General features: G+C 34.5%; 1 protein-coding gene across 4 annotated transcripts in view; it reads left to right on the plus strand.

Moving 5' to 3' along the window:
- Positions 1–24,630, plus strand: part of KIF3A (kinesin family member 3A) — a 48,241-nt gene that overhangs the window by 17,693 nt on the left and 5,918 nt on the right. For 2 of the 4 annotated variants that reach the window (XM_060636169.3, XM_060636172.3), the window contains exons 5-15: positions 4,352–4,457; positions 8,615–8,754; positions 9,153–9,350; positions 9,657–9,831; positions 13,785–13,883; positions 15,616–15,687; positions 21,099–21,255; positions 21,651–21,831; positions 22,430–22,540; positions 23,138–23,263; positions 24,392–24,445. In XM_060636169.3, coding sequence (XP_060492152.1) covers positions 4,352–4,457; positions 8,615–8,754; positions 9,153–9,350; positions 9,657–9,831; positions 13,785–13,883; positions 15,616–15,687; positions 21,099–21,255; positions 21,651–21,831; positions 22,430–22,540; positions 23,138–23,263; positions 24,392–24,445 — 1,419 coding nt within the window. Of the gene's footprint in view, positions 1–4,351; positions 4,458–8,614; positions 8,755–9,152; positions 9,351–9,656; positions 9,832–13,784; positions 13,884–15,615; positions 15,688–17,787; positions 17,797–21,098; positions 21,256–21,650; positions 21,832–22,429; positions 22,541–23,137; positions 23,264–24,391; positions 24,446–24,630 lie in introns of all 4 variants that reach the window. The other 2 variants (XM_060636170.3, XM_060636171.3) reach the window with 2 other exon arrangements.

Consider the following 24,630-nt stretch of genomic DNA (forward strand, 5'->3'; position numbering starts at 1 on the left):
CCTACAGTGGCCCCCTCAGGGCCACCATGGACTCTCTAGGGCTCTCAGAGCAGCTTGACACTCCTTCCTGGTTTATAGAGACCACCATTACTCCTTTACTACTAAATAAAATTAGGGCATATTTATACCTCATGACAAGGTAAAGAGTAATTTTTCCTAATGTATAAATATATCTGATAAATTTTTACAAAAAATACCAAAAAACTCCCAAACTGCCAAGTAGATCTCGAATCAACACCTAGAATTTGGAATGTCTGCCCTTGTGATTTTTGTCTCTGGGGTTGTTTTTTAATTTTTTTTAAACTTTATTTAATTAGGGAGAGAGCCTGAGGAGGAGGGGCAGAGAAGAGAGAGGATCCCAAGCAGGTTCATTGCTGTCATTGCAGAGCCCAATGTGGGGCTCCATCTCACACACCGTGACATCATGACCTTAGCTGGTATCAACAGTTGGACGTTTAACCAACTGAGCTGCCCAGGTGCCCATGGGGTTGTTTTTTTTTAAATTTTGTTTGTCATCTTTGTCTTTGGGATCTTACTGCCTGTGGAATGGTTCTCCCTACTGGCAGCCACAGACCTCAGCCTTCCATTTCACTTTACAGACATACTTCGTTTTATGATGCTTTGCTTTATTGCGCTTTCCAGATAATGCGTTTCTCCGTGTCAGGCAATCCGTTGGCACCATTTTTCAAACAGCATTTGCCCATTTCGTGTCTCTGTGTCACATTTTGGTAATTACTACAATATTCCAAAGTTTTTAGTTAGTATCATATTTGTTATGATAATCTCTGGTCAGTGATTTTTGATGTTACTATTAGAATTGTTTTGGTGTGTCACAAACTACGCCCACATAAAACAGCAAACTTAATAAATTCGTGTGCTCTGACTACTCTGCAGGCTGGCTGTTCCCCATCTCTCTTCCTCTCCTGGTGGCCCTCTATTCTCTGACACACAGCAGTATTGAAATTAGGCTAATTAACTGTATAGCAGCCTTTTAAGTGTTGAGGTGAAAGGAAGAGTCACACATCTCTTTAAATTACAAGCTAGAAATGATTAAGCTTAGTGAGGAAAATCTGTCGAAAGCCAAGATAGGTGGGAAGTCAGGCTTCCTGCACCAAACAGCAAATTTTGTCTGTAAAAGAAAAGTTCCTGAAGGAAATTAAAAGTGCTAGTCTGGTGAACACACAAATGATAAGAAAGCAAACAGCCTAATTGCTGATGTAGAGAAGGTTTTAGTGGTTTGGATACAAGATGATATTAGCCACAGCATTCTCTTAAGCCAAAGCCTAATCCGGGGAAAAGCCCTAACTTTCTTTAATTCTGTGAAGGCTGAGAGAGGTGAGGAGGCTGTAGAAGAAAAGTCTGAAGGTAGCAGAAGTTGGTTTGTGAGGCTTAAGGAAGGAAGCCATTTCCATAACATGACAGTGCAAGCTGAAGTAGCAAGTGCTGATGTAGAAGCTGTAGCAAGTTATCCAGGAGATCTAGGTAAGATAATTCATGAAGGTGGCTATGGTAAACAACAGATTTTCAGTGTAGATGACAACTTTCTATTGGAAGAAGATGCCATCTAGGACTTTCATAGATAGGTGAAGTTGGTGCCTGGCATCAAAGCTTCAAAGGACACCCTGACTCTCCTCTTAGGGGCTAATGCAACTGATGACTCTTAAGTTGAAGCCAGTGCTCATTTAACACTCTGAAAACTCCTAGGGCCCTTAAGAATTATGCTAAATATACTCTATCTTTCCTCTATAAATGGAACAACAAGGCCTGGATGACAACACATCTGTCAACAACATGGTTTACTGAATATATCTTTTTTAAATGTTCATTTATTTTGAGAGAGGGAGAGCATGAGTGGGAGTGGGGCAGATGGGGGCAGGGAGAGAGAGAAAGAGAGAGAGAGAGAGAGAGAGAATCCCAAGTAGGCTCCATGCTGTCTGTGCAAAGCCTGACACGGGGCTTGATCTCACAAACTTTAAGATCATGACCTGAGCCGAAATCTAGAGTCGGACACTCAAGTGACTGAGCTACCCAATTGCCCCAGTTTACTGAATATTTTAAGTCCACTGTTGAGACATGCTGAGAAACAAAGATCTCTTTCAAAATATTACTGCTCGTTGACAATGCTCCTGATCACCTAAGGGTGCTGATGAAGTTGTACAATGAAATGAATGTTGTTTTCATGTCTGCTAACACGACATCCATTCTGCAGCCTGTCCGTCAACGCTTGTTATTGAAGAAATACATTTTCTAAGGCTGTAGCTGCCTAGAGAGTTATTTCTCTGATGGATCTGGGCAAAGTAAATTGAAAATCTTCCGGAAAGGATTCACCTTTCTAGGTGCCATTAAGAGCATCCATGATTCATGGGAAGGATCAAAATATCAGGATTGACAGGTGTTTGGAAGGGGTTGATTCCAACCCTCGTGGATGACTGTGAGGGTTTCCAGACTTCAGTGGAGGAAGTCAGTGCAGATGTGGTGGAAACACCAGGAGAACTAGGATTAGAAATGGAGCCTGAAGCTGTGACTGGCTTGATGCAGTCTCATGATAAACCTTTAATGGATAAGGAGTTATTTCCTTTTTAAAAAAATGTTTATTTGTTTTTGAAAGAGAGAGAGGGACAGAGTGCTAGTGGGAGAGGGGCAGAGAGAGAGGGAGACACAGAATCCAAAGCTGGCTCCGGGCTCTGAGCTGTCAGCACAGAACCTGATGCGGGGCTCGAACCCATGAACTGTGAGATTGTGACCTGAGCAGAAGTCAGACACTTAACCCACTGAGCTACCCAGGCGACCCGATAAGGAGTTGATTCTAATGGATTGAACAAAGAAAGTGGTTTCTTGAGATGGAATCTACTCCTGGTGAAGATGCTGTGAAGATTGTTAAAATGACAAAGGATTTAGAATATTTCATAAACTTGTAGATAAAGCAGTGGCAGGGTTTGAGAGGATTAACTCCAATTTTGAAAGAAGTTCTGTGGGTAGGATGCTATCAAACAGCATCATGTTCTATGGAGAAATCATTCTTGAAAGGAAGAATCCATCACTACAGCAGACTTTGTTGTCTTATTTTAGGTAATTGCCACAACCACCCTAGCCTTCAGCTACTACCACTCTGATCAGTCAGGCAAGACCCTCTACCAGCAAAAAGATGATGACTGGCTGAAAGGTTAGATGATGGTTAGTGTTTTAAGCAATAAGATATTAAAAAAAATTTTTTTTGTTTATCCATTTTGAGAGAGAGAGAGAGAGAGAGAGAGAGAGAGAATCCCAAGCAGTCTCTGCACTGCAGAGCCTGATGCAGGGCTGAAATCCAGGAACCTCAAGATCATGACCTCACCTGACAGTTGGACTAACTCATGTTCAACCAACTGAGCCACCCAGGCACCCCATACAATATTTCTTATTTAAGATTTGTATACACTGTTTTTTAGACATAATGTTATTGCACACTTAATAGATTATAGTATAGTATAAATATAATTTTATATATACTGAGAAACCAAAAAATTCATTTGACTTGGTTTATTTCAGTATTTCAGCTTCATTGTCATTTGCAGCCCAACCCGCAATAGCTCTGAGGTATGCCTATGTTTTGTTGACTCGTGGAGGTCACTAATAGGGCCTTTACAAAGTGAGCGTCAGCTTTCTAACACTGTATTTTAGGTAAACCTATCCTAAATATGTCCTTGAAATTTGATGAAAGTTCTCATAAGGTTACTCGTAGAAAGGTAATGTTTTTACATAGATGTTGTAGATCTGATTATTTTACTCCGTTGTTTGAAATCCTCCAGTGGCTTCAAGTTGCTGTTAACATAAAGACCAATAATTGTGCTTCGTCTTATCTCTGGCTACCTCTGTAGCCAGGTATCCCGCCTGTTTGTCCCAGGCTTCCTACTCTTTCCAGCTGATCTGGCTTTTTATTTATTTATTTATTTATTTTTTAACTTTTTTGAGTGCTTAGTTTTTTTCCCATTTCGGGATCCCATAACATACTCTTTTCTTGCTACCCCAGCCTGAATTGGCTACCTCTTATTTTATCAAGTTTTAGCTTAAACATCATCTTGGGGAAACTATATGTCTTAGTCTTGCTATAATGCATTCTCATACTATCCTGTACTTTTTTGCTTCCTGATATACCAATTGAAATTAAATAGTGTGTATTATTTTTCATTTGTATGTTCTTGCCATTGATTGTCACCTGCACAAATGTAGAGACTATGACTACCTTGTCCATCACTGTATCATCACTGTGTAGCAGAGTGTCCAATACATAATAGATGTTTGATAATTAACTGTGGAAGAATTACGGATATGTGTATAAAATGGTCATTTTCTTCTTTCTCTTTTTTTTTAGGTTAAAGAAAGACCTGATGTGGGAGTTTATATCAAAGATTTATCAGCTTATGTGGTAAATAATGCTGATGATATGGATAGAATTATGACTCTAGGCCACAAAAATCGTAAGTGGTAGTGCATAATTGTGATTGAACATTTATGTGTTGAGTAGGCTTTTATTTATAAAAATGATTTTTAAAAATCCTCACAGTGGACTGTGAAGGTACTAAATTCCTATTTTATGATTGAGGAAACTGAATCTTAGTTTAAGTAACTTGTCCAAGGTTGTATACTACTTAGTAAGTGGCATAGTCTTTGAGTGTAGACTGTTGGTCATCATTAACCAAGCTCTTTACTGCTTCCCTTTTGTTGGGGAGAAAAGCAAACCAAAATTAAATGAAATTCTTTTTAAGAATTATTTGAAGTTTTGTGTAAAGAGTAAGAAACTTCAGCACTTTAAACACAAGCTGCCTCGGGCCTAGTACTAGTGGTGCTGCCAGCAGCAATGAGAGATCGGAGGTAAAAAATTGAGAACGTAGGAAGTAAACGTCTTTTTAAGAGTTTTTTTTTTGACTAGACTGTAAATCTAGCAAGCTCAAAGAAATTAAAGAAAAATTTAAAAATCAATTGTATTCTTATAAACCAAGTAATAGACCACATGATAACAGGAAAATGAGCAAAAGATATATATGAATATGTTACTCACAGAAGAACTATACACAGCAACCAGCGTATGGAGGTATGTTCAACAGGACAATTCATCAGGAAAACGTGTATTAGAACAGCAGTGGGAGATATTTCACCCGTTGTTTTCGATGAAGGGATATCCAGGTTCATGAAGCTCTGACGAAACGGGCACTGGTGATGGGAGTGTAATGCGCTACAGCCTTTCTGAAGTGTAGTGTAATGGTATCTGTTGACATTTTTTAGAGTGCATGCCTTTTACACTTGATCTTAGCCAAAAGGCCGAGAAACGATAGAGAGGGCATGCCTTTTGACCCAGTGTTTCTGATTCTAACACGTATCTATCTACCTACCTACCTATATTGATATATATGTAGAAAAATATTTTCTTAATATTTAAGTAATCTCTACACCCAGTGTGAGGCTCAAACTGACAAACCTGGGATCGAGTTGTATGCTCTTCCAAATGAGCCAGCCAGGCACCTCTAGAAAAATATTTTTAGACATAAACAAACAAAATGCCTTATTGCAACATTATTTGTAATAGTAAAAGTTTGATGTAGTCTAAATAGCTATCAGTCAAACATTGTCTATACAGATTATGGTACAGAAATACTATGGAACATAATGAAGTTATAAAAAAAAAAAAGAAAGAGTAAATCTACATGTAGAGACCTGAAAGATTTTCAAGGTATATCATTAAATGAAAAGAAAGCAAATCACAAAATAGTATGTACTGCATCATCTCATTTATGTATGTAAAAAAGCCAAATTATTAAACAACTGTATATTTGGGCTGTGTGTGTGTGTGTGTGTGTTTGTGTGTGTATAGACTTGTGTGTATGTTAAATACAAAACAAAAGAACATTTAATAGTGGTTACCTTTAGGGAAGGGGAAGTAAGTTTGGGCAAAAGGGATATATGGAGCCTTTACTTTATGTTTTCAGATGTCTGTATTTTCAAATTTTTTTATACCAGGAATACGATCATGTATTGCTTATTCTATAAAAAATTTTTTTTGACTTAAGAGTCCATTCACAGTAGTGATCAAAACTTTCCATTAAGAACTGAGAATTGGGGCACCTGGGTGGCTCAGTTGGTTAAACATCTGACTCTTCATTTTGGCTCCGGTCATGATCTTGCATTTTGTGAGTTCAGGCCCCACGTTGGGTTCTGTACTGATGATGCAGAGCCTACTTGGGATTCTCTGTCTCCTTCTCTTTCTGCCCCTCCCCTGCTCACACATTCTCCCTCTCTCTCTCTCAAAAATAAACTTTTAAAAAACAGAAACAAAACAAAACAAAAAAAGGAATTAATTTAATTTGGTATGTGAGATTGATTCGAGGAAAACTACAATTCTAATGAGAGAAATAAGAGAAATAAGAAATAAAAAAAGAGAAATGAAGCCAAAGACATTTTAAGACGTAAGATAGCAGATATAAAAATAATCTTAATTAATAGATTGAATCCAAGAATTAGACATTTAGTACAAATACCAAATAGAAAAGTTCTAACATAAAAATAGTAATTTTATCATATGGAAATAGAGTAAAGTAACTATCCAGAGGACAGTAGCAGAGCAAGGAAATGTGACAGTAAAAGCTGTTATTGTAAACAGATGAAAAATTGATACAAATATAAAATTAGTTCCCATTTTGTGCAGGAGGTCATAGTATAGAAATAGTTAATTTTACACTTAAGAAAATAAGTCTTTAGGGGTACCTGGGTGGCTCTGTCAGCTAAGCGTTTGACTTCAGCTCAGGTCATGATCTCACGGTTCGTGGGTTTGAGCCCCACGTTGGGCTCTGTGGAGACACGCTCAGTGTCTGTTGCCTGCTTCCAATTCTGTGTCTTCCTCTTTCTCTGCCGTCCCTTGCTCACGCTCTCTCTCAAAAATAAAATAAAACATTTAAAAAAATTTTTTTTTAAATTATCATTTTCTTTGAAAATTTTTATTTTTGAATAGATCATCCATACACATGTTCTAAAATTCAAAAGGCATAAAAGTAAACATTGAAAAACAAGTCTTTCTTTTACCCTTGGGTGTCAGTCACCTAGTTCCCACCCCAGTGGCAACCTCCATTAATTTCCCACGTACCCTTCCTGATACAGTCCATGAATGCCCAAGTGCAGTTTTACAGAGAGTCCTTGTCCTTTTTTCAGGAGCCAAATAATAGTAGTATTTATTCACTTAAGGGTGTTGTTCTAGAAATCATTTCACATCAACACACGGTAGACCTTTTTAAAATAGCTATATAGTATTCCGCTGGATTTATCTACATAACGTATTTACCCAATATTTTATTCATGGACTTTTGTGTTGTTTTCACTCTCGCTGTTATTAGTAATATTGTAGTAAATATTCTTACATATGTGAGTTTATACACATGCAATCATATTTATAGCATAAGTTCTCCTTACCATCTTAAAAAACATAAATATTTAATTTTTTTCTTTTTTTTTTTAAAGTTTGTTAATTTATTTTGAGGGAGACAAAGACAGCATAAGTTGGGGGGGGGGCGGTGCACAGAGAGAGAGAGGGAGAGAAGGAGAGAATTCCAAGCAGGCTCCATACTGCCTGCTGAGAGCCCACATGGGGCTCGAAGTCACGAAATTGTGAGATCATGACCTGAGCTGAAACCAAGAGTTGCACGCTTAACCGACTGAACCAACCAGGCGCCCTAATTTTTTTCTTATTCCAAAATAAAAATTTTGACACAAATTAAAGCTGTGGAATTTTGTTTTATTTCCATATGTGGTATTTCAGTAGATTGGAGTATTGAGTCAACTTGACTGCTGCAAGCAGTTTTCTCCTTAGGGATTATAACATTCAGTATAGCTTGTCTGTTGCATTGCTTTGTTTTCATAACTGGAAATAAAGAAAAATCACAGTCATAAATCCCATGCTGTACTTATGTTGGAAAAATAATAGGTACTAAAATATTTAATACCAGTTTTTTACATTACATGTTTTCTCCCACCCCAGATTGAAAATCACGTAGTTGTAAAACTCTTCCAACCCTTTGATCCACTAGTGCCAGTTTGAAAAATACATCCCATAGACATAGTCCTTAAGACAAAGAGAGGTATCTGCTCAAAGATGCTCGTATTGTTGTTCCTTATGAGGACCTAAAATGGGAAACAATCCAAGTATCAGGGAATAGCAAAATCAGTTTTAGTAAGATTTGCAAGTTGTTTTTGCATGGAAATATAGGAGATAATGTTAGGTGGAAAAAAACAGAAGATAAAATAATACTCTGTGGAAACATGTATGTGTAGTACTACTTACCAGATGTTATAAAGTGGTGTCGGATCGGATTTTTAAAGATTAAAAAAAAAACTTTAATTGTGGTATTACTTTTTTTTTAATGTTTTATTTATTTTGAGAGAGAGAGAGAGAACAGGGGATGGGCAGAGAGAGGGAGAGAGAGAGCGAGAGAAAGAATCCCAAACAGGCTCCGTGAGATCATGACCCACGCTGAATTCCAGAGCCAGACGTTTAACTGACTGAGCCACCCCGGGGCCCCTGTATATTTGATTATTTTAAAAGATACTCCCTGGTGTTACACTTTCTAAGAACTTCCTTCCTTTCTTCAAGGTTCTGTTGGCGCAACTAATATGAATGAACACAGTTCCCGTTCTCATGCCATCTTTACAATTACTATAGAATGCAGTGAAAAAGGCGTTGATGGTAACATGCATGTCAGAATGGGGAAGCTCCATCTTGTAGACCTTGCTGTAAGTAACAGGATACTACTGAAGGAATAACCTTTGTTGTTTTTTACCTTTTATTAACGGATAAAAATTCAAGTGAAAATGTGTAATTTACATACAGTTTTTAAGTTGTTTACTTATGTACGTGTTTAACTTATTTATCATAGAATATTTCTAATGTATACAAAACTAGTTAGAATAGTAGAATGATCTCCCATATACCCATGACCCAACTTCAGCGATTACCAGTTCATGGGCAGTCCTGATTCATTTTTGCCTTTAGCCACTTTTTCCCTTCCTGTATTATTTTGAAGCAAATTCCAGATATCCTGTCAGATTTTTCAGCATCAAAGTCTGTTTTAAACTGTCAGAGGCATATTCTCTATTTTTTATTTGAGCTTTATTTCTGTGTCTGTTGCTAGGGTTCAGAAAGACAAGCAAAAACTGGAGCTACTGGACAGCGCCTGAAGGAAGCCACAAAAATCAATCTTTCCCTTTCCACCCTTGGTAATGTAATTTCTGCCTTGGTTGATGGAAAAAGCACTCATGTTCCTTATCGCAACTCTAAATTGACTCGTCTTCTTCAAGATTCCTTAGGAGGAAATTCAAAAACCATGATGGTAAGACTTAATTGTGGAATAGTTAGCATCAGGCAAATTTCAGATTCCTGTTTATGTATTGCCATGACTTTTTAAAAACCATTGATATTTCACTTTTTTTGATTTTGTGATGATTCTTTTGGAAGAACATCACGTGTGCTAACCCATATAATGGTGTTTAGAAATCCGTGTGGTGGTTGCTTTCTTGTTCCAGAAGGCCAGAGAGGAACTATCTATGCTTAAGAAATTCTTTTTGATATATTTGTAATAGTATTATTAATTTTGACTGCATCAAGGGTAAAATGTTTTGTATTCCTGATTCAACAGTGTGCAAATATTGGGCCAGCAGATTACAATTATGATGAAACTATTAGTACATTACGGTATGCTAACCGTGCTAAGAATATTAAAAATAAAGCTAGAATCAATGAAGATCCAAAGGATGCTTTGCTTCGTCAGTTTCAGAAAGAAATAGAAGAACTGAAAAAAAAGCTTGAAGAAGGTAACTTTTTCTCAAAATACTAATGTTAATATTGGCTAAAAATATATTGTTTAACCACTGAGTATTCTAATAAAAATCACTTATTTAAATTCTTTGAGCATCTAACTTTGATATTTTAAGGAATATTTCTACAAGGTAACTTGATACATACTTTAGCATTTTCATGTTAAGTTTAATTATGTAATATTTGTGTATGTAATTTTTAAAAATTGATTTAATTTAAACCTCCATCTCAATCCCTATGACCTTTTATAGATTTCATTTGACCACTTATTCAATAATGAATTTTTTTGTCTCCATATAAGAGTGAGTTTTACCATATATGTATTTAGGTGAAAATGACCTAGAGTATCAGTCACTGTTCAAAATAAAGAAAGCTATCAGAGAGTCATGGGTAAACCACATTTACTCTAAGTCAAAATTCATTGTGTGGCTTTGAAAATATTTTTTCGTTCTTAAATTTGAACATGAGATTGAATTTGAGGAATCCTTTTCTAATAAGGTGTTAGAAGGTTAGAAAGTTTGAAGACCTTGTTCATGAGGGTGAGAAATTTACTGGCTGTCATTAAGTGCTCAATGACTCTCTCCACTTCATGCTAAGAACTGATTGGCATAAGGGCTGCTTTGCATAGCAGATAAACAGAGGGCTTAAAATAGCCTTTTTACAGATTATGGGGAAACTGGATACGTCAGATGTGAATTCCAACATCACAAATGTTTGGAGATGGTACTGATTGAATAAATTTGAGTAAGATTATTGAGGAAAAGCAGTATAATTGAGTTGCCTCTTAGGTAATGAAATTTGGTATTTTAAATATGACCACTAGGTGGTATTTATAGTCAGTATGTTTTAAAGGTTTAAATTTCTTAGATTTGTTAATGTTCATTTCATCCTTTATTTTGCTGCCTTTATTTTTTTACATTTTTTAATTGTGGCAAAATGCACATCACGTAAAATTTACCATTTTAACTACTTTTATTCGTTTATTCATTAAGTATGTTAACCTTGTTCTGCAACCATTACCACTGTCCATCCCTAAAACTTTTTAATCATCCCCAAATGAAACTCTGTACCCATTAAACATTTACTCTCCATCCCCCTCTCTGCCTCAACCCATGGTAACCCCTATTCTATCTCTGAATTTGACTATTCTAGATAACTCATATAAGTAGAATCATATAATATGTGTGCTTTTATGTCTGGCTTATTTTACTTAGCATAAAGTCCTCACAGTTCATCGATGTCATAGCATGTGTCAGAATTTCCTTCCTTTTAGAGGCTGAATGATACTCATTCTTTGTATACACCGCATTTTGTTTATCCGTGCATCTGTTGATGGGCACTTGGGTTGCTTGTGCCTTTTGACCACTGTGAATAATCGTGCTATGAATGTGGGGATACAGATACATGTTTGAGTTCTTGCCTTCACTTGTTTTGGGTATATACCCAGAAGTGGAATTGTTGGATCATGTGGTAATGCTGACTTTATATTTAAAACATTTCATTTCATTTCATTTCATTGATGCTTATGACATTTGTTTTTATAATCCAGTTAAGAGTGTTATGGTTAATACAGTTGGTCACATAAACAATAAAAAGGTAAGGGAAAACATTAAAAGAATGATTTTTTAAACACTTTTTATAGACTTACCGAAAATTTGGAAGTATAGTGAGTTTCTATATAGCTATTATACAGCTTCCCTTAATGTTAACATCTTTTATGTTTGTTGGAACCAGGAAACTTACAATGATACAGACTTATTAACTAATCTGTAGATCTTATTCAGATGTTGATTTTTTCCTCAAAAAATGCCCTTTATCTTCACTTTATTTTTTTTATTTTATTTTTTTTTTTAATTTTTTTTTTTTCAACTTTTTTTATTTTTATTTTTGGGACAGAGAGAGACAGAGCATGAACGGGGGAGGGGCAGAGAGAGAGGGAGACACAGAATCGGAAACAGGCTCCAGGCTCCGAGCCATTAACCCAGAGCCTGACGCGGGGCTCGAACTCACGGACCGCGAGATCGTGACCTGGCTGAAGTCGGACGCCTAACCGACTGCGCCACCCAGGCGCCCCTATCTTCACTTTAAAATGTAGTCTAGGCTCACACATTGCAGTTAGTTGTCAGGACCTTTTAGTCTCCTCCTGTCTCCAGTTCCTCATCTTCCTTTGTCTTCATGGTCTTCACACTGTAAAGGTCATATATTTGTAGAATGTTCTTCAGTTTGGGTTGTCTGTAGTTCTCTCATAATTATTCTGCAAGGATTCTTCACTATAAATTCTATCATTTAATTTTTTTCTTTGGTCTTAAGGTATGTCTCGTGAGAAGATACTCTGAAAAATTATGAAAAGATCCTGTTTCTCATCATTCTTTTCTGCCCTAATTTTAGCACCCAACAGGCGTTCTTGCCTGTAGCAATAAATCTGTGGCATTTGCTCAGTGGTGACTTTCTCTTCTCACCATTCCTTCTAATATTTAATGTCTGGCATTCTCTTGTGAGGGGGAATAGTCCCTTATCCCCCACTGGTTTATTTATTCAATTATTTATTTATGTCATTGCACTATGTTGTGCAGTGTAATGCAACAATATCGTTATTTGTTTTATTGCTCAAATTACTTGGACTTTAGCCATAGGCACCCCTTCAGGGTAGTTGGTTGCTACATCCTTTGAGCATGCTCCCATCACTTTTTTGGCTTGTGGTTTTGAGCACTTACTTATTTCTGGCACCACATGTATTTTAGGCTCATTTTATATTTTCCCTGCTCTGGTCTTAAAACCATCTGTTTCTCCCTGGTCCCTCTCAATGGAGAATGGTATTTAGAAATCGAGATTTGGACATTATGTGCACTCACTGCTACAAGGGTGTCATTGTCACTAGGCCTAAAGAAAATGTTTTTAATGAATTTTTTCTCCCAATATGCTGATCTCTTCCCATCCATTATTTACTATTGTTCAGATATTATCATTTGTGATTAGTGTATATTTTTCCCCCCAAGTTACCTTTGTTTTTTTTAGACTTTTCTTACATTGACGGTATTATTTTTAAATAACTATTTTGGAGGTAATATAGTACTGCTTTGAATTAATATTAGTTTAATTATTCCCTTTTATTTTATTTTTTGTTTTTCATTGTAAGTCATACTTGGGGTGCCTGGCTGGCTCATTTGGAAGAGTGACTCTCGATCTCAGGGTTGTGAGTTAAGAGGCCCATATTGGGTGTACAGATTACTTAAAAAATCCAGTCTTGGGGCACCTTAGTGGCTCAGTCAGTTAAGTGTCTGACTTCGGCTCAGGTCATGATCTCACAGTTAGTGAGTTCGAGCCCCAAATCAGGCTCCATGCTCACAGCCTGGAGCCTGCTTCAGATTCTGTTTCCCTCTCTCTACTCCTCCCCTGCTTGCACTCTGTCTCTGTCTCTCTCAAAAATAAATAAACATTAAAAAAAATTTTTTTAAAAATGCAGTCTTAAGGAAAAGTTATTATACTCTTTGTACAAATAACCCCTTCTTTTGAAACATTTCTTATGATACAGTTCTAAAAGTGGAATCACTATGTTAGATGACAATTTTATGGTTCTTAAAAAAATATGCTGGTTGAATGAATTATTTAACATCTTAAACAGAAAACCCATGAGAAAATGGTCTCCCAAAGTGATCTCTTTTTCAAAAAACCGAAATAACAACTTTAACATGAAATTTTTATGTGTATTTAGAACTGTTTGTAAACTAATCATTTGAAATTTTAAGTAGATCAGTTTAACTTCTCTTTAGGAACTTTAAAGCCTCTACGTACATCTTATCTATTCCTGAGGTTAGCATATCTGATATACTGTTTAGGAATATTAAAATATGGTTAGTTTCAGGCAAAAAAAAACTTAATGAAGAAAATTAATAGAGGTCATGACCTACCTGGTATAGAATATAAATTGTTTTGTAACATTTCTGTTCAGGGGAAGAAATATCAGGCTCTGATATCAGTGGATCAGAGGAAGAGGATGATGAAGAGGGTGAGGTTGGAGAAGATGGAGAGAAGAGGAAAAAAAGAAGGGGTAAGTTCTTTTTAATGTTCTAGAAATTAACTGGGATTGCTACCTACATATGATTTCACATTCCTAATGCAGTTGAGTGCATGCCTTTTCTTTTGCCATTTTTAGTTATGGTAGCAGTTCAAACAAGAAATATGCCATATACATGGTTAACTTTGCCTTATTTTTTTCTCTAGTGCTGATCTTCTATTTACAGCTGAATCAGAATACCTTATCTTCTGTCTTTTTACAATTTAGAAATGTAAAAATCTGTGATAGTGGTTATACCATGTTAAGATTTCATTCAGGGTTTTAATTTTATGTGGGAACTTTGATCTTTGTTAGGAACCTAAATTTTTTGTTTTGTTTTGTTTTGTTTTGTTTTGTTTTGTTTTAGGAAGTCAGGATAATGTGGAGTTTTTCTCAAGCATGGGTAGGCTTTAGAAGTCACTGAATTTTTTAAATAACTTTGTATGAGGATTTTATGTTTCAATACTTTGTAAAATGCATTTTCATTCTTACTCTTTTATGGGGCGTTTGTTGCCAAGGGTGAAGTAAGGTTGTGTTTATTGTGATAAAGATAAAAGTAACAGGTGAAAGAGAGAAACATTATAATGGCCCGCTTTTCAAGCCTTTGTGCTCTGAGTGTTTGTTTATTTCAGAACTCTCTTCCATTAATGTGGATCATTAATGTGTGGATCATTGTTTTCAAGCTGGTGCATATTTTGCTTGTCTTATTAAAATGATCTTGTTGAAGATAAAACCAGAAGTCCCCAATTTTAAAATGAAAGGTCCTATAACTTAAAAAGACAGGAAGAACATGATTTAGAGCAAGAGTTGGTCAATGATAAGTCTACTGGCCAAATCTGCCCTGCCACCTGTTTTTGTAAATAAAATTTTATTTAAACAGCCATGCTCATTTGTTTACATATGGTGTATGGCTGCTTTCACATGATTCTGGATAGCCCAGAATAAATGCCTAAGGCATTTATTATCTGTCCGTTAACAGAATATGTTTGCCCACCCCTGATTTACATAAATGGTTTTGTGTTCATACCTATTTTTTTCAGACTTGTCATAGCTAAAGCAGATAATAGATCTGTTAAAAATAAAATTTTAAGTAGAAAAAAATGCCATTGCTTAATATGTTAAAATATTTAATAGTAAGATAGTTTATTACCTTGTAAGATAGGCTTACAAATTTTAAATTTTTCAGTGAGCCTTTCACAGTTTTGTCATGAAACCTTAAACATACATAATTACATCCAATTGCTTGATGTTTTGGTGGAGAAGGAGTGAAATTGCAGACAAAGCAAGCTGTCTATAATGAAGGGTAATTTATCATTTCTATAGTTTTAATTGTGCATAACTTTAAATTTGGAGTTTTAAAACTCACTTCCTGTAACTTATCAACTAAATAGTTTAAAGAGACTTAAATGTCACCAGCTGACTTACTTTTTTATTCATGTCATTCCAACCTCTGAATTGCTGCTGTTTTAAGTAGATATTGGGATTTGCCCATAGTACATGCTTAAAGGAATACAGTTTCTAATTGCCCTCTCTGACTTTGTAATTAGAGAATATTGGATAATATACCAGGACTGGTTTTAAGGGAAAATAAGTTTTGTTCTTTAATACAAAGCTTGATTGTTCTTTAAAATTCTGTTTCTGGAACTGAATTTTCCTCTGTGTATGTGTTCATTTTCTTGTTTCCTCTTTCTTTGGTTCCCGTTGGGTTCATTTCTTTGTCTTCCAGGCAGTAGCAGCAGCAGTAGTTCAGACTCCACATGTTCTGTCATAGAGAAACCTCTGGATAAGTCCTTGCCTAGTGAGTGGTAGCTCTTAAATTCCGTCACAGAGCTTTGGCTTTTCCATAACCCGTGGGCTTCATTTGAGAAATGCTGCACTGCTCCCTATCATTATTTAAAGAATACGTGTTGGACTTCTCAGTAGAACAAAGCATGTGATGATTTCTCCCCTTCTTCATTGCTTCCAATTATCCATAATTGTTAAAACATGTGCTTAAGCTTATGTTTGAGACAATGGAAGAGAGATTCATGCTTTTGCAATTGAGATAATGTAAAGAGAGCTAGTAAGCTGTATAAAAGAGTAATTCTTAAGAGGTTCCTTTTTAGGTTTCATCATAAATTTCTAATCCTAGTCAGTATCAGGGACATGCAGTAACAAATCCTGAATTTCTAAAAGTACAAATTATATTTGGCAATGCACCAGTGCCCATTATAACATGTTTTATTTACGGTTATAAAGATCTTCTGCTTTGGTGTCCTGTTCTTAGGGGTAGCTTAAGATGGAAAGCTCCCAAATAAACTGTAAAGTTTGAAGCAAGTAAAGATACATTGGGTAGTATTTCAAATGGCCACTTTTCTCTATTTCTAAACTACCTGATTGATTTTAAGAAATGTTCTAAGGTATGATTAGAGACTTCAGATCCACAAGAAATTGTTTCTGCAGGATCTGTCTAGACTTATTTCAGTCGTAAAGGCTTTTTCTTAAACCTTAATTTCATTAAGTTGAAAAGTATTGTTAATTTTATTTATATTTTTAGAAGAAAGGGGAATTGATGTTTTCTTGTACTAGATTGCAGCTTACTGCCTTTTAAAGCATTATCTGTGTACTCACCTTTCCAAAACTAATAACAAAAACCTTTGGTTGTTCTTACACATTTAGCTTTCTAGAGGAAGAATTCCAAGAATATTAAGAATTGTTTTCTCTCTTGACAACTCTTATATTTTAGCAAAACAATTAATTTCATAGGATAATTTATAAAATACGAGAAATTGCTTTAGAAACCATATAGAAGTATTATTTCTTATTATAAACTGTCAGGTCTGAGAAAATATCTGAGTGGAACATTATAATTTAATTTTCTTTTTTAAAATTTACCTTAATCTTTAAAGAGTAGTTATATGAAATGAGTTGTACTTTGTTCAGTTCATGCAGTTTTAGTTACTACTTGTGTACCTAGCATACAACGTTTTTTGTTGTGATGTGGGTGTGTTGGTGCATTGGAAAAATGGTTTTCCCAGCATGTGGTTGCTGTGTGTAACTTGTATGTACCTTTCCTTTTAAGAATATGAATGGCCTTTTTTAAGGTGCTTTTTGCTTGAATCATCAATTGATCATTTACTTCTATGAAATCATAATTGCCTTTAACAATCTACTAATAGATTGAATGCAAGTTTGTTATTATACAGGTGTACTTCACTTTATGCAATTAATGTGTTTTGGTTTTTTTTTTCTGAAAAATTTGCTTATAAACCAAATTGGAGAATCACATCCATTGGGAGAACTTGCTGTCCTTAACATTTCTTTGTTAAATCCTTTTGTTAATCAAGTTATCACTACAAATTACTATAATCCAATTCATCTCTTTAGTTGATTGAGGTTTTTGTGTTGGATTTTCTTAAAGGGAGGCACACCTGTATTGGATCTTTATATTAGAACATTGAATTGGGAAATTTTATAAACAGACAATGCAAATTTTGCTACTTTCAACTAATTTTTTAAATTTGGCATCGTTTTTTGTTTTGTCCTTACAGACTACTTCCTAGATCTTAGCAGGTTCCCAATTCCATGTGTATCGTTGGTGTGACCACATGGTGCTGAACTCTTATATTTTCAGGAGTGTGGGAGTCATTGTGTGAGCTCTTGAGATTGATTTGAAGTGTAATCTTAATCTTATTTGCTTAAATTACATCTCTGATTGTGTTGAATATCCTTTCTTTTTACGTAAAGCTCCTCTCTTTCAGTGTTGATGATTTGATTTATTTCTGTATTTATACTGTAAGTAAATGCTATTATACATTTTTCTTTGTTTTACAAAGGAAATAATGTTTTTCTTTTTTTCTTCTTCATCTCTGTGCATATGCTTCCTGTCTACGATTTGCTTACTACTTCTTACTGAAAGATCAAGCAGGTTGGTGTGATTGATTTGCACTCCACATGGTATAATTATTTAAACTATAAAGAATTTTGTTATTTAATTACATTACATTTTTAAAATTTAATACTATTTTTTTACAAGGTAAGTATCTGTCTTTTGTATTAAAAAACATCTTTTGACTTTAGTTTTCAACCTTTAGTTTTTTAAAAAAACCTCACTTTTTCCTAAATTAAAAAAAAATGTTTCAATTTTTATTTTAAAAAATCAACTTTAGTTTTCAACTTTTAGTTTTTTTTTAAAAACTTACTTTTTCCTAAATTAAAAAAAAATTACTTCCATTTTTATTCAGGAAGATATTAGCAACAGTCTTGTTTCCAAATGATCTTTTTAGAGGAACAGTTGACAAGTGTTAGATCGACATTCACACACACTGGATTCTCTAGACCTCATCAACACAATAGACAAAAGTCAATATAACACCAGAACCAGATGACAGAATATTTTTTCCTAAATTTTTAAGGACCCGTTAGGCCAAATTTCAGTAATGCAAATATAAATGATTTTCATATTCAAGAATTTTTTTAAAGCAAGGAATCAAAAAAAAAAAAAAAAAAACTTAAAGTTTTTTTTTCTTAAATAAAAAAAGGAATCACACACCTGGGTACTTACGCCCAACAATGCTCATGTAATGAGAATGAAATTAATTCAGTTAACTCTTCCTGAAATTCTTCCCTTTAATTTCATCTTGGCAATTTTGGTTGGAATGCATGGCAAAGGGCAATTAAAAATACTATTATTCCTGTTTGGCTTAATTATATACTATATGACATGACCAACTTTTAAGATGTATTTACCTGAAATTTTGTGCTGAAATCTATCATGCAGTATTAGAAGAAGGGTTTTTGGTTGGTTTAGTTAAGATTTTTTTAAATTCTTAAAAAAAAAAATCAACATAAGAGTGACTTTTAGTGATGTCACAATTTTAAGTGACTGGTTAGGAGAGTTGGAACATATTCACATTTAGCCTGAAATATTATTTGCAGAGAAATACAATGATTTATCTGAATAATACTGGCTAGAATATTATTTAACTTAAATATTAGACTTTTGAAACTGAACCGAACTCTGTATGCATGGCCATCTTTATGAGAATATTGTAAGAGCACAGTAAGATTTTTGCTGCTAAAGCATCAGTTTGAAAATCCTACCTGAATGGTTTTGAATAACTAATGCAATTCAGGCCTGCTAGTAATTCATCAACAGGTTGTGCTTTTGTATTTCTATATATAATGTCTTTTTTACTGCCTCATAATGGGGTTGAAAACTAGATATTTTTAAGTGCTAACCAAACAACTAGAACCCTGAAGCCTAAAAATTAATGTGCATATGTTTATCAGATTATTTCCACTATACTGTTAATATCCACATCTTTACAGAGAGGTTTTTTTGTTTTGTTTTTTGTCTTAACATACTGGCCATTTTTTCTTTAAATATTTGTAATGCTGAGGTGGAAAGTAAGTTACAATTTTTTAATGCATGCCCTTGTTTTATTTTTTTAAATATTTTATTTTTAATCTCTACACCCGATGTGGGGCTTGAACTCATAACCCCAAGATCAAGAGTTGTATGTGTTACCCACTGAGCCAGGCACCCTCTGTATGCAATTCCTTTATACCTGAACTTCAGCTTTTCCCTCTCAAATTTCTAAGAAATAGTACTGCTGATTACTCCTGTCTAGGAGTTCACTGGGAGTAGGAATTAGATTGCTTTTTGAAATCATTTTTTTAACACCATAATTCAGAATATTCAATACAGGTGGCTGTGCCAAAGAAGCCAACATACTCAGGTCTACATCCTGACTTTTGGAATGCAATGAATCACACCACACCAAAGCATGAATTTGGATCAGTGCTTTTATTTACTCTTTTATTTAACTTACTTGTTTTGTGGCTTAAGTTTGCTTTGGACTTTTATTTCTATAGAAATGGAGGGTAATATATTTTAAACCCTTGGGTTTTTAATATAATTTTATCCTAAAGATTTAAAGTCTCTGAATGATTCTTCATCTCATGTTTCCTGAAAACGTATATTCAGATAAATATCTGCATCATCATTATCTTTCAGTTCTCTTTCCTTGTTAGCAGGAGGGGTTAGCTTTTGGGTGGAGACATTAACAATTTATAAACTCTTCTGGTTTACACTCTTCTGTGGTCCTTTGGGAAGGAAGTTAAGAATGACAGAAAGCTTTCAGGAGAGCCACACACCAGTTCTACGAAAAGTTTGATCGTTTTTCTAAAGGAAAGTATGTTTCAAAGAAATTGTATTACCAGAAATGAATTTATTTGATTCAGTTTCATAACCAGTTTGATAACCTGGTTTTTTATTTGCTCTTTTTGATTTCTCATTTTAGTTTCATGATTTTGAAATTCATTCAATAAACTTACATTGGATACCTGTTATATATATGTGAAACATTCTAGTTGGCATTATAGTCAAAATAATCAACTGGAAACTGCATTTCCAGCTTTATTATTTGATAGTATTTCTATTTATATTTGATACTTGACATATTTAAAGTGGCTTATTGAGATTTAGGCTCCTGAGTTTGACATAATAATGAGCTATTTTAATTGCTCATTTAAGACACGATGATAGATCATGGTAGCTCAACAACTGTAAAATGCCTGGTTAATTGTAATGTAACCATTAAATAATTAGTATAGAATTTTTCGTTTAATAAAGGTATAATATGAAATGAAATACTTTCAAGTAATTTTATTAAACATAAATTTTACAAAAATTCTGAAGATACATGTTAGAAACTTCTTGCTATAAATTTTGCCTGATACTTTCATCTGTGCATTTTATGACTATATGTGCCTTTTATTTATTCATTTATTTTAATAAACTCTGGGGGGGTATTTTTGGAAGCCACTTTATTTTGTACCTCGTTATCAGAAAAAAGTAAATAATCATACTGCTTTTTTGAACATACTGCGTATTTGAGGACACATAGGTCTTTGGTTTTTTTATTTATTAGGCTTTCCTGTTAATCTTTCTCTTTTTTTTTTTTTCCTACTTACCTCTTTTGCTTCTCTTTCACATACTTTTGTTTTTAGTTATCATCGCATAATTACACAGCAGTTTGTTTAGCAATTAGTTAAAAAGTTATTCTAGGAACATATTAAATAGAAATAAAATATATTATTTGATTTGCTCAAAATTGTATTTGATTTTGTATTATTGAGGAAGGTATCTTTTGTAATTGAAGAGAATTTATACAAGCCTGAAAAATTGGCCCTAAAGTGATTGTTGCAAATAAATGACTCATATAGGTAAAAAGAAAGTGTCCCCAGATAAGATGGTTGAAATGCAAGCAAAAATTGATGAGGAGAGAAAAGCACTTGAAACAAAGCTTGACATGGAAGAAGAAGAAAGAAACAAGGCTAGAGCTGAATTAGAGAAACGGGAAAAAGATCTACTTAAGGCTCAGTGAGTATTACTGAATTGAGATAGATTCGTGATTTAAAAATCTTGTATTTTTCATAGCATGTATAAGCAAGAAAATTAAATAGTAATTAAAAGCTTGATTTTTGTCTCCAGAATAGCTTTTTGGGATGGAAGGTTTTGTTGTATTTCCAGAAATTACATCTGTTTTTGTTATTTCATCTCTGTGTAGGAGGAACAATATTCAGTGAAGTTGGGTGTTACAGATTAAATCATAAGTTAATTAATACTACACTGTGATATAATTTGATAGAGGTGTTACATAATTATATCCCTATTTTTAAATTTTGCATCCAAATACCTGGGAAATTTTGGGAAATGATATTGATAGAATAGAAGATAATCGATGGATATTAACTATTCTCCTTTTTAATCAACAGACAAGAACATCAATCTTTGCTAGAGAAATTATCTGCTCTGGAGAAGAAGGTAATTGTTGGTGGTGTTGATTTGTTGGCAAAAGCTGAGGAACAAGAGAAACTTCTTGAAGAATCTAACATGGAGCTGGAAGAACGGAGGAAAAGAGCAGAGCAACTTCGCAGAGAACTTGAGGAAAAAGAGGTAATGTGACTTTTTGTTTCTGGTTGACACTTAGCCTTGGGTATTTAACTCTTCTAGTGAAAAGCTCTATATCCATAATCTTTAATTAAGTATAGTAGACACACAATGTTATACTAGTTTCGGATGTACAACATAGTGATTCAGTTTTTCTATATGTTAATCTGTACTCCTGGCAAATGTTGCTGCCGTTTGTTAACATATAATCCCTGTTACGGTACTCTGACTATATTCCCTGTGCAGCACCTTTCATCTCTGTGACTTATTCCATAACTGAAGGCCTGTACCTCCCACTCCCTGCTTCATCCATTTTGCCTCTCTCCCCCTGAAACCCAACCAGCAGTTGTTCTCTGTAGTGATAGGTCTGTTTCTGCTTTTTGTTTATCTCTTTGTTCATTTGTTTTGTTTTTTAGATTACACATATAAGTGAAATCATGTGGTATTTGTCTTATATCTATAATCTTAATAAAATTTTAAAGCAGATCTGTGAATTGCTTTGAAAGATAATAGTTGCTAAACATTTTTATCATTTGTTAAATAATGAAATTTGTGACTTAACAAATAAATGATTCTGGCTGAAGTTTATCAATTTTTGTCATAGCAAGAACGCTTGGATATTGAAGAAAAATACACCAGCTTGCAAGAGGAAGCACAGGGAAAAACCAAGAAATTAAAGAAAGTGTGGACTATGCTGATGGCTGCCAAATCAGAGGTTGGTTTCCTAGAGATTACCTACAAATGTAGCTCTGAATTAAAAAAAAAGTTGTTTGAGTATGATTAAAAATCCTAAAGAGGTATAGTGTATGCTTACAGTTTTAAAGAAATAACATTTTCTCCTTTGTGTGCAATTTCACATTTTAGCTGTTAAGCTATATTGTGTATTTCCAACCTTAATAATGTGAAAATAGGGACACCTGGGTGACTCATTTGGTTAATAAGTATCGGACTTTGGCTCAGGTCATGATCTCGCTGTTAACCTAGCTTGAGCCCTGCATCGGGCTCTGTGCTGACAGCTCAGAGCCTGGAGCCTGCTTCAGATTCTGTGTCTCCTTCGCTCTCTCTGCCCCTCCTGCACTCACACTCTACTCTGTCTTTCTTTCTCTCTCTCTTAAAAATAAACAAACATTAAAAAAGAAAAAAAATAATGTGGAAATAGACAGTGAAGGGGTAGTATCATTTTGTGCATTGTTTTTGTGAAAAAACTGAGTAAGTTTTACAAGGTTTCTTAAGCCAGTGCTTAAATCAGATAAAACTGTTCTGTATTTAAAATCTTGTTTGCCCTTCATATTTTTATTGATTCTTCTGGTAGATGGCTGATCTCCAACAGGAACATCAGAGGGAAATTGAAGGCCTCCTGGAGAATATTCGACAACTTAGCCGGGAGCTTCGACTTCAGATGCTTATTATTGATAACTTTATACCTCAAGATTATCAGGTAAGAGGGAAGTTCTCTGACCTAGATGTTACATCACTTGGCTGGGGTGAAGAAATGGGAATATAATTTTTAATTTAATTGATGGTACGTATTTACATTTCAGTTGTTGACAGTAAAATTTACTTGAACTAATGCCATCACATTTCACTTCAACTGTTATCTTTTCTCAATACATAATTCTCTGAGTATGTAAGTATCTAACTAAGAATTTCTCAGCCCTTTGGAGGAACCCAGATTTAGGTAATTGCATTCCTGTTTATTCATTCAATATACTTGATCCTATAAATAGAATAAATGAAACTCCTTTGCTAATTTTTCTCCCTGCTTATGGATACTAATTGTGTGTATGTGTGTGTGTGTGTGTGTGTATCATAGTAAAATACACATAACATGAAATTTACCTTTTTAGACTATTTTTAGGAATATAGTTTGGTGACATTAAGTACGTTTATGGTGTTTTGCACTCATCACTGCCATCCATCTCCAGGTGGATGTTGAGTTTTAATTCTAGTATAATTTTAAAATGTCAGCCTCTCTGTACCCCAAATTGCCACTTTTCTGGTACATTTTAGTGTACCTTAACATACTAATTTTTCAAAAATTTATTTCGAGTCTCTGTATAGCTCAAAGAACTTTTTCTGAAAATAAGCCTTAATATTTTTTTCCTTTGGACCTCAGGTTGAGGTTTGTTTCATGGTACATTCTCCTTACTGGTCCTTGGGTGACCTGCTTTTATTTAGTTGGTTAGTTGTGTTTGTTTGGCCTTTTTTTGTTATTTATTTTGTAGTGACCTTGTCATGCATAACAAAAGCTGCTATCAGGACTAACCTATTTCTAACCAAACGGTTTCCCTCTCCCCTCTGCCATCCCGTTGCCTCTTCCAACTCATGGTCGCCATCATCCTGAATCCCATGTTCTTCATTTTATTGCTTTTTATTTTTATATGGTTTAATTGCATTTATGTATATTCCTTCAAAGTATGTATTTTTAAATTTATCAGAAAGTTATAATGCAGTATATGTTTTGAGGCAACTTTTTTTAATATGTTAAAATTTTAGTTTTGAGAGCATTTTCAGTATTTCAAATGTTATTAAATATTAAAAGTAGACCATCTTTGACTCTTAAAAGGAAATGATTGAAAACTATGTCCACTGGAATGAAGACATAGGAGAATGGCAGCTGGTGAGTATTACCTTCATCCTCTCATGAAGTACTTAACGGAGTGCATCTTGTGGCCTGGGGACTGTGCGGGCTCTGAGGAGACTAAGATGGTCCAGGGAATGAATCAGATGAGAGTCCACTAGAGTGGATAAGATATTTTTCTCATTAACCGTGTTATAACACACAGACTATTCAGGGGAAGTGGT

This window comes from Panthera onca, chromosome A1 (assembly GCF_046562875.1).
Source record: "Panthera onca isolate mPanOnc1 chromosome A1, mPanOnc1 haplotype 2, whole genome shotgun sequence".
NCBI lineage: Eukaryota > Metazoa > Chordata > Mammalia > Carnivora > Felidae > Panthera > Panthera onca.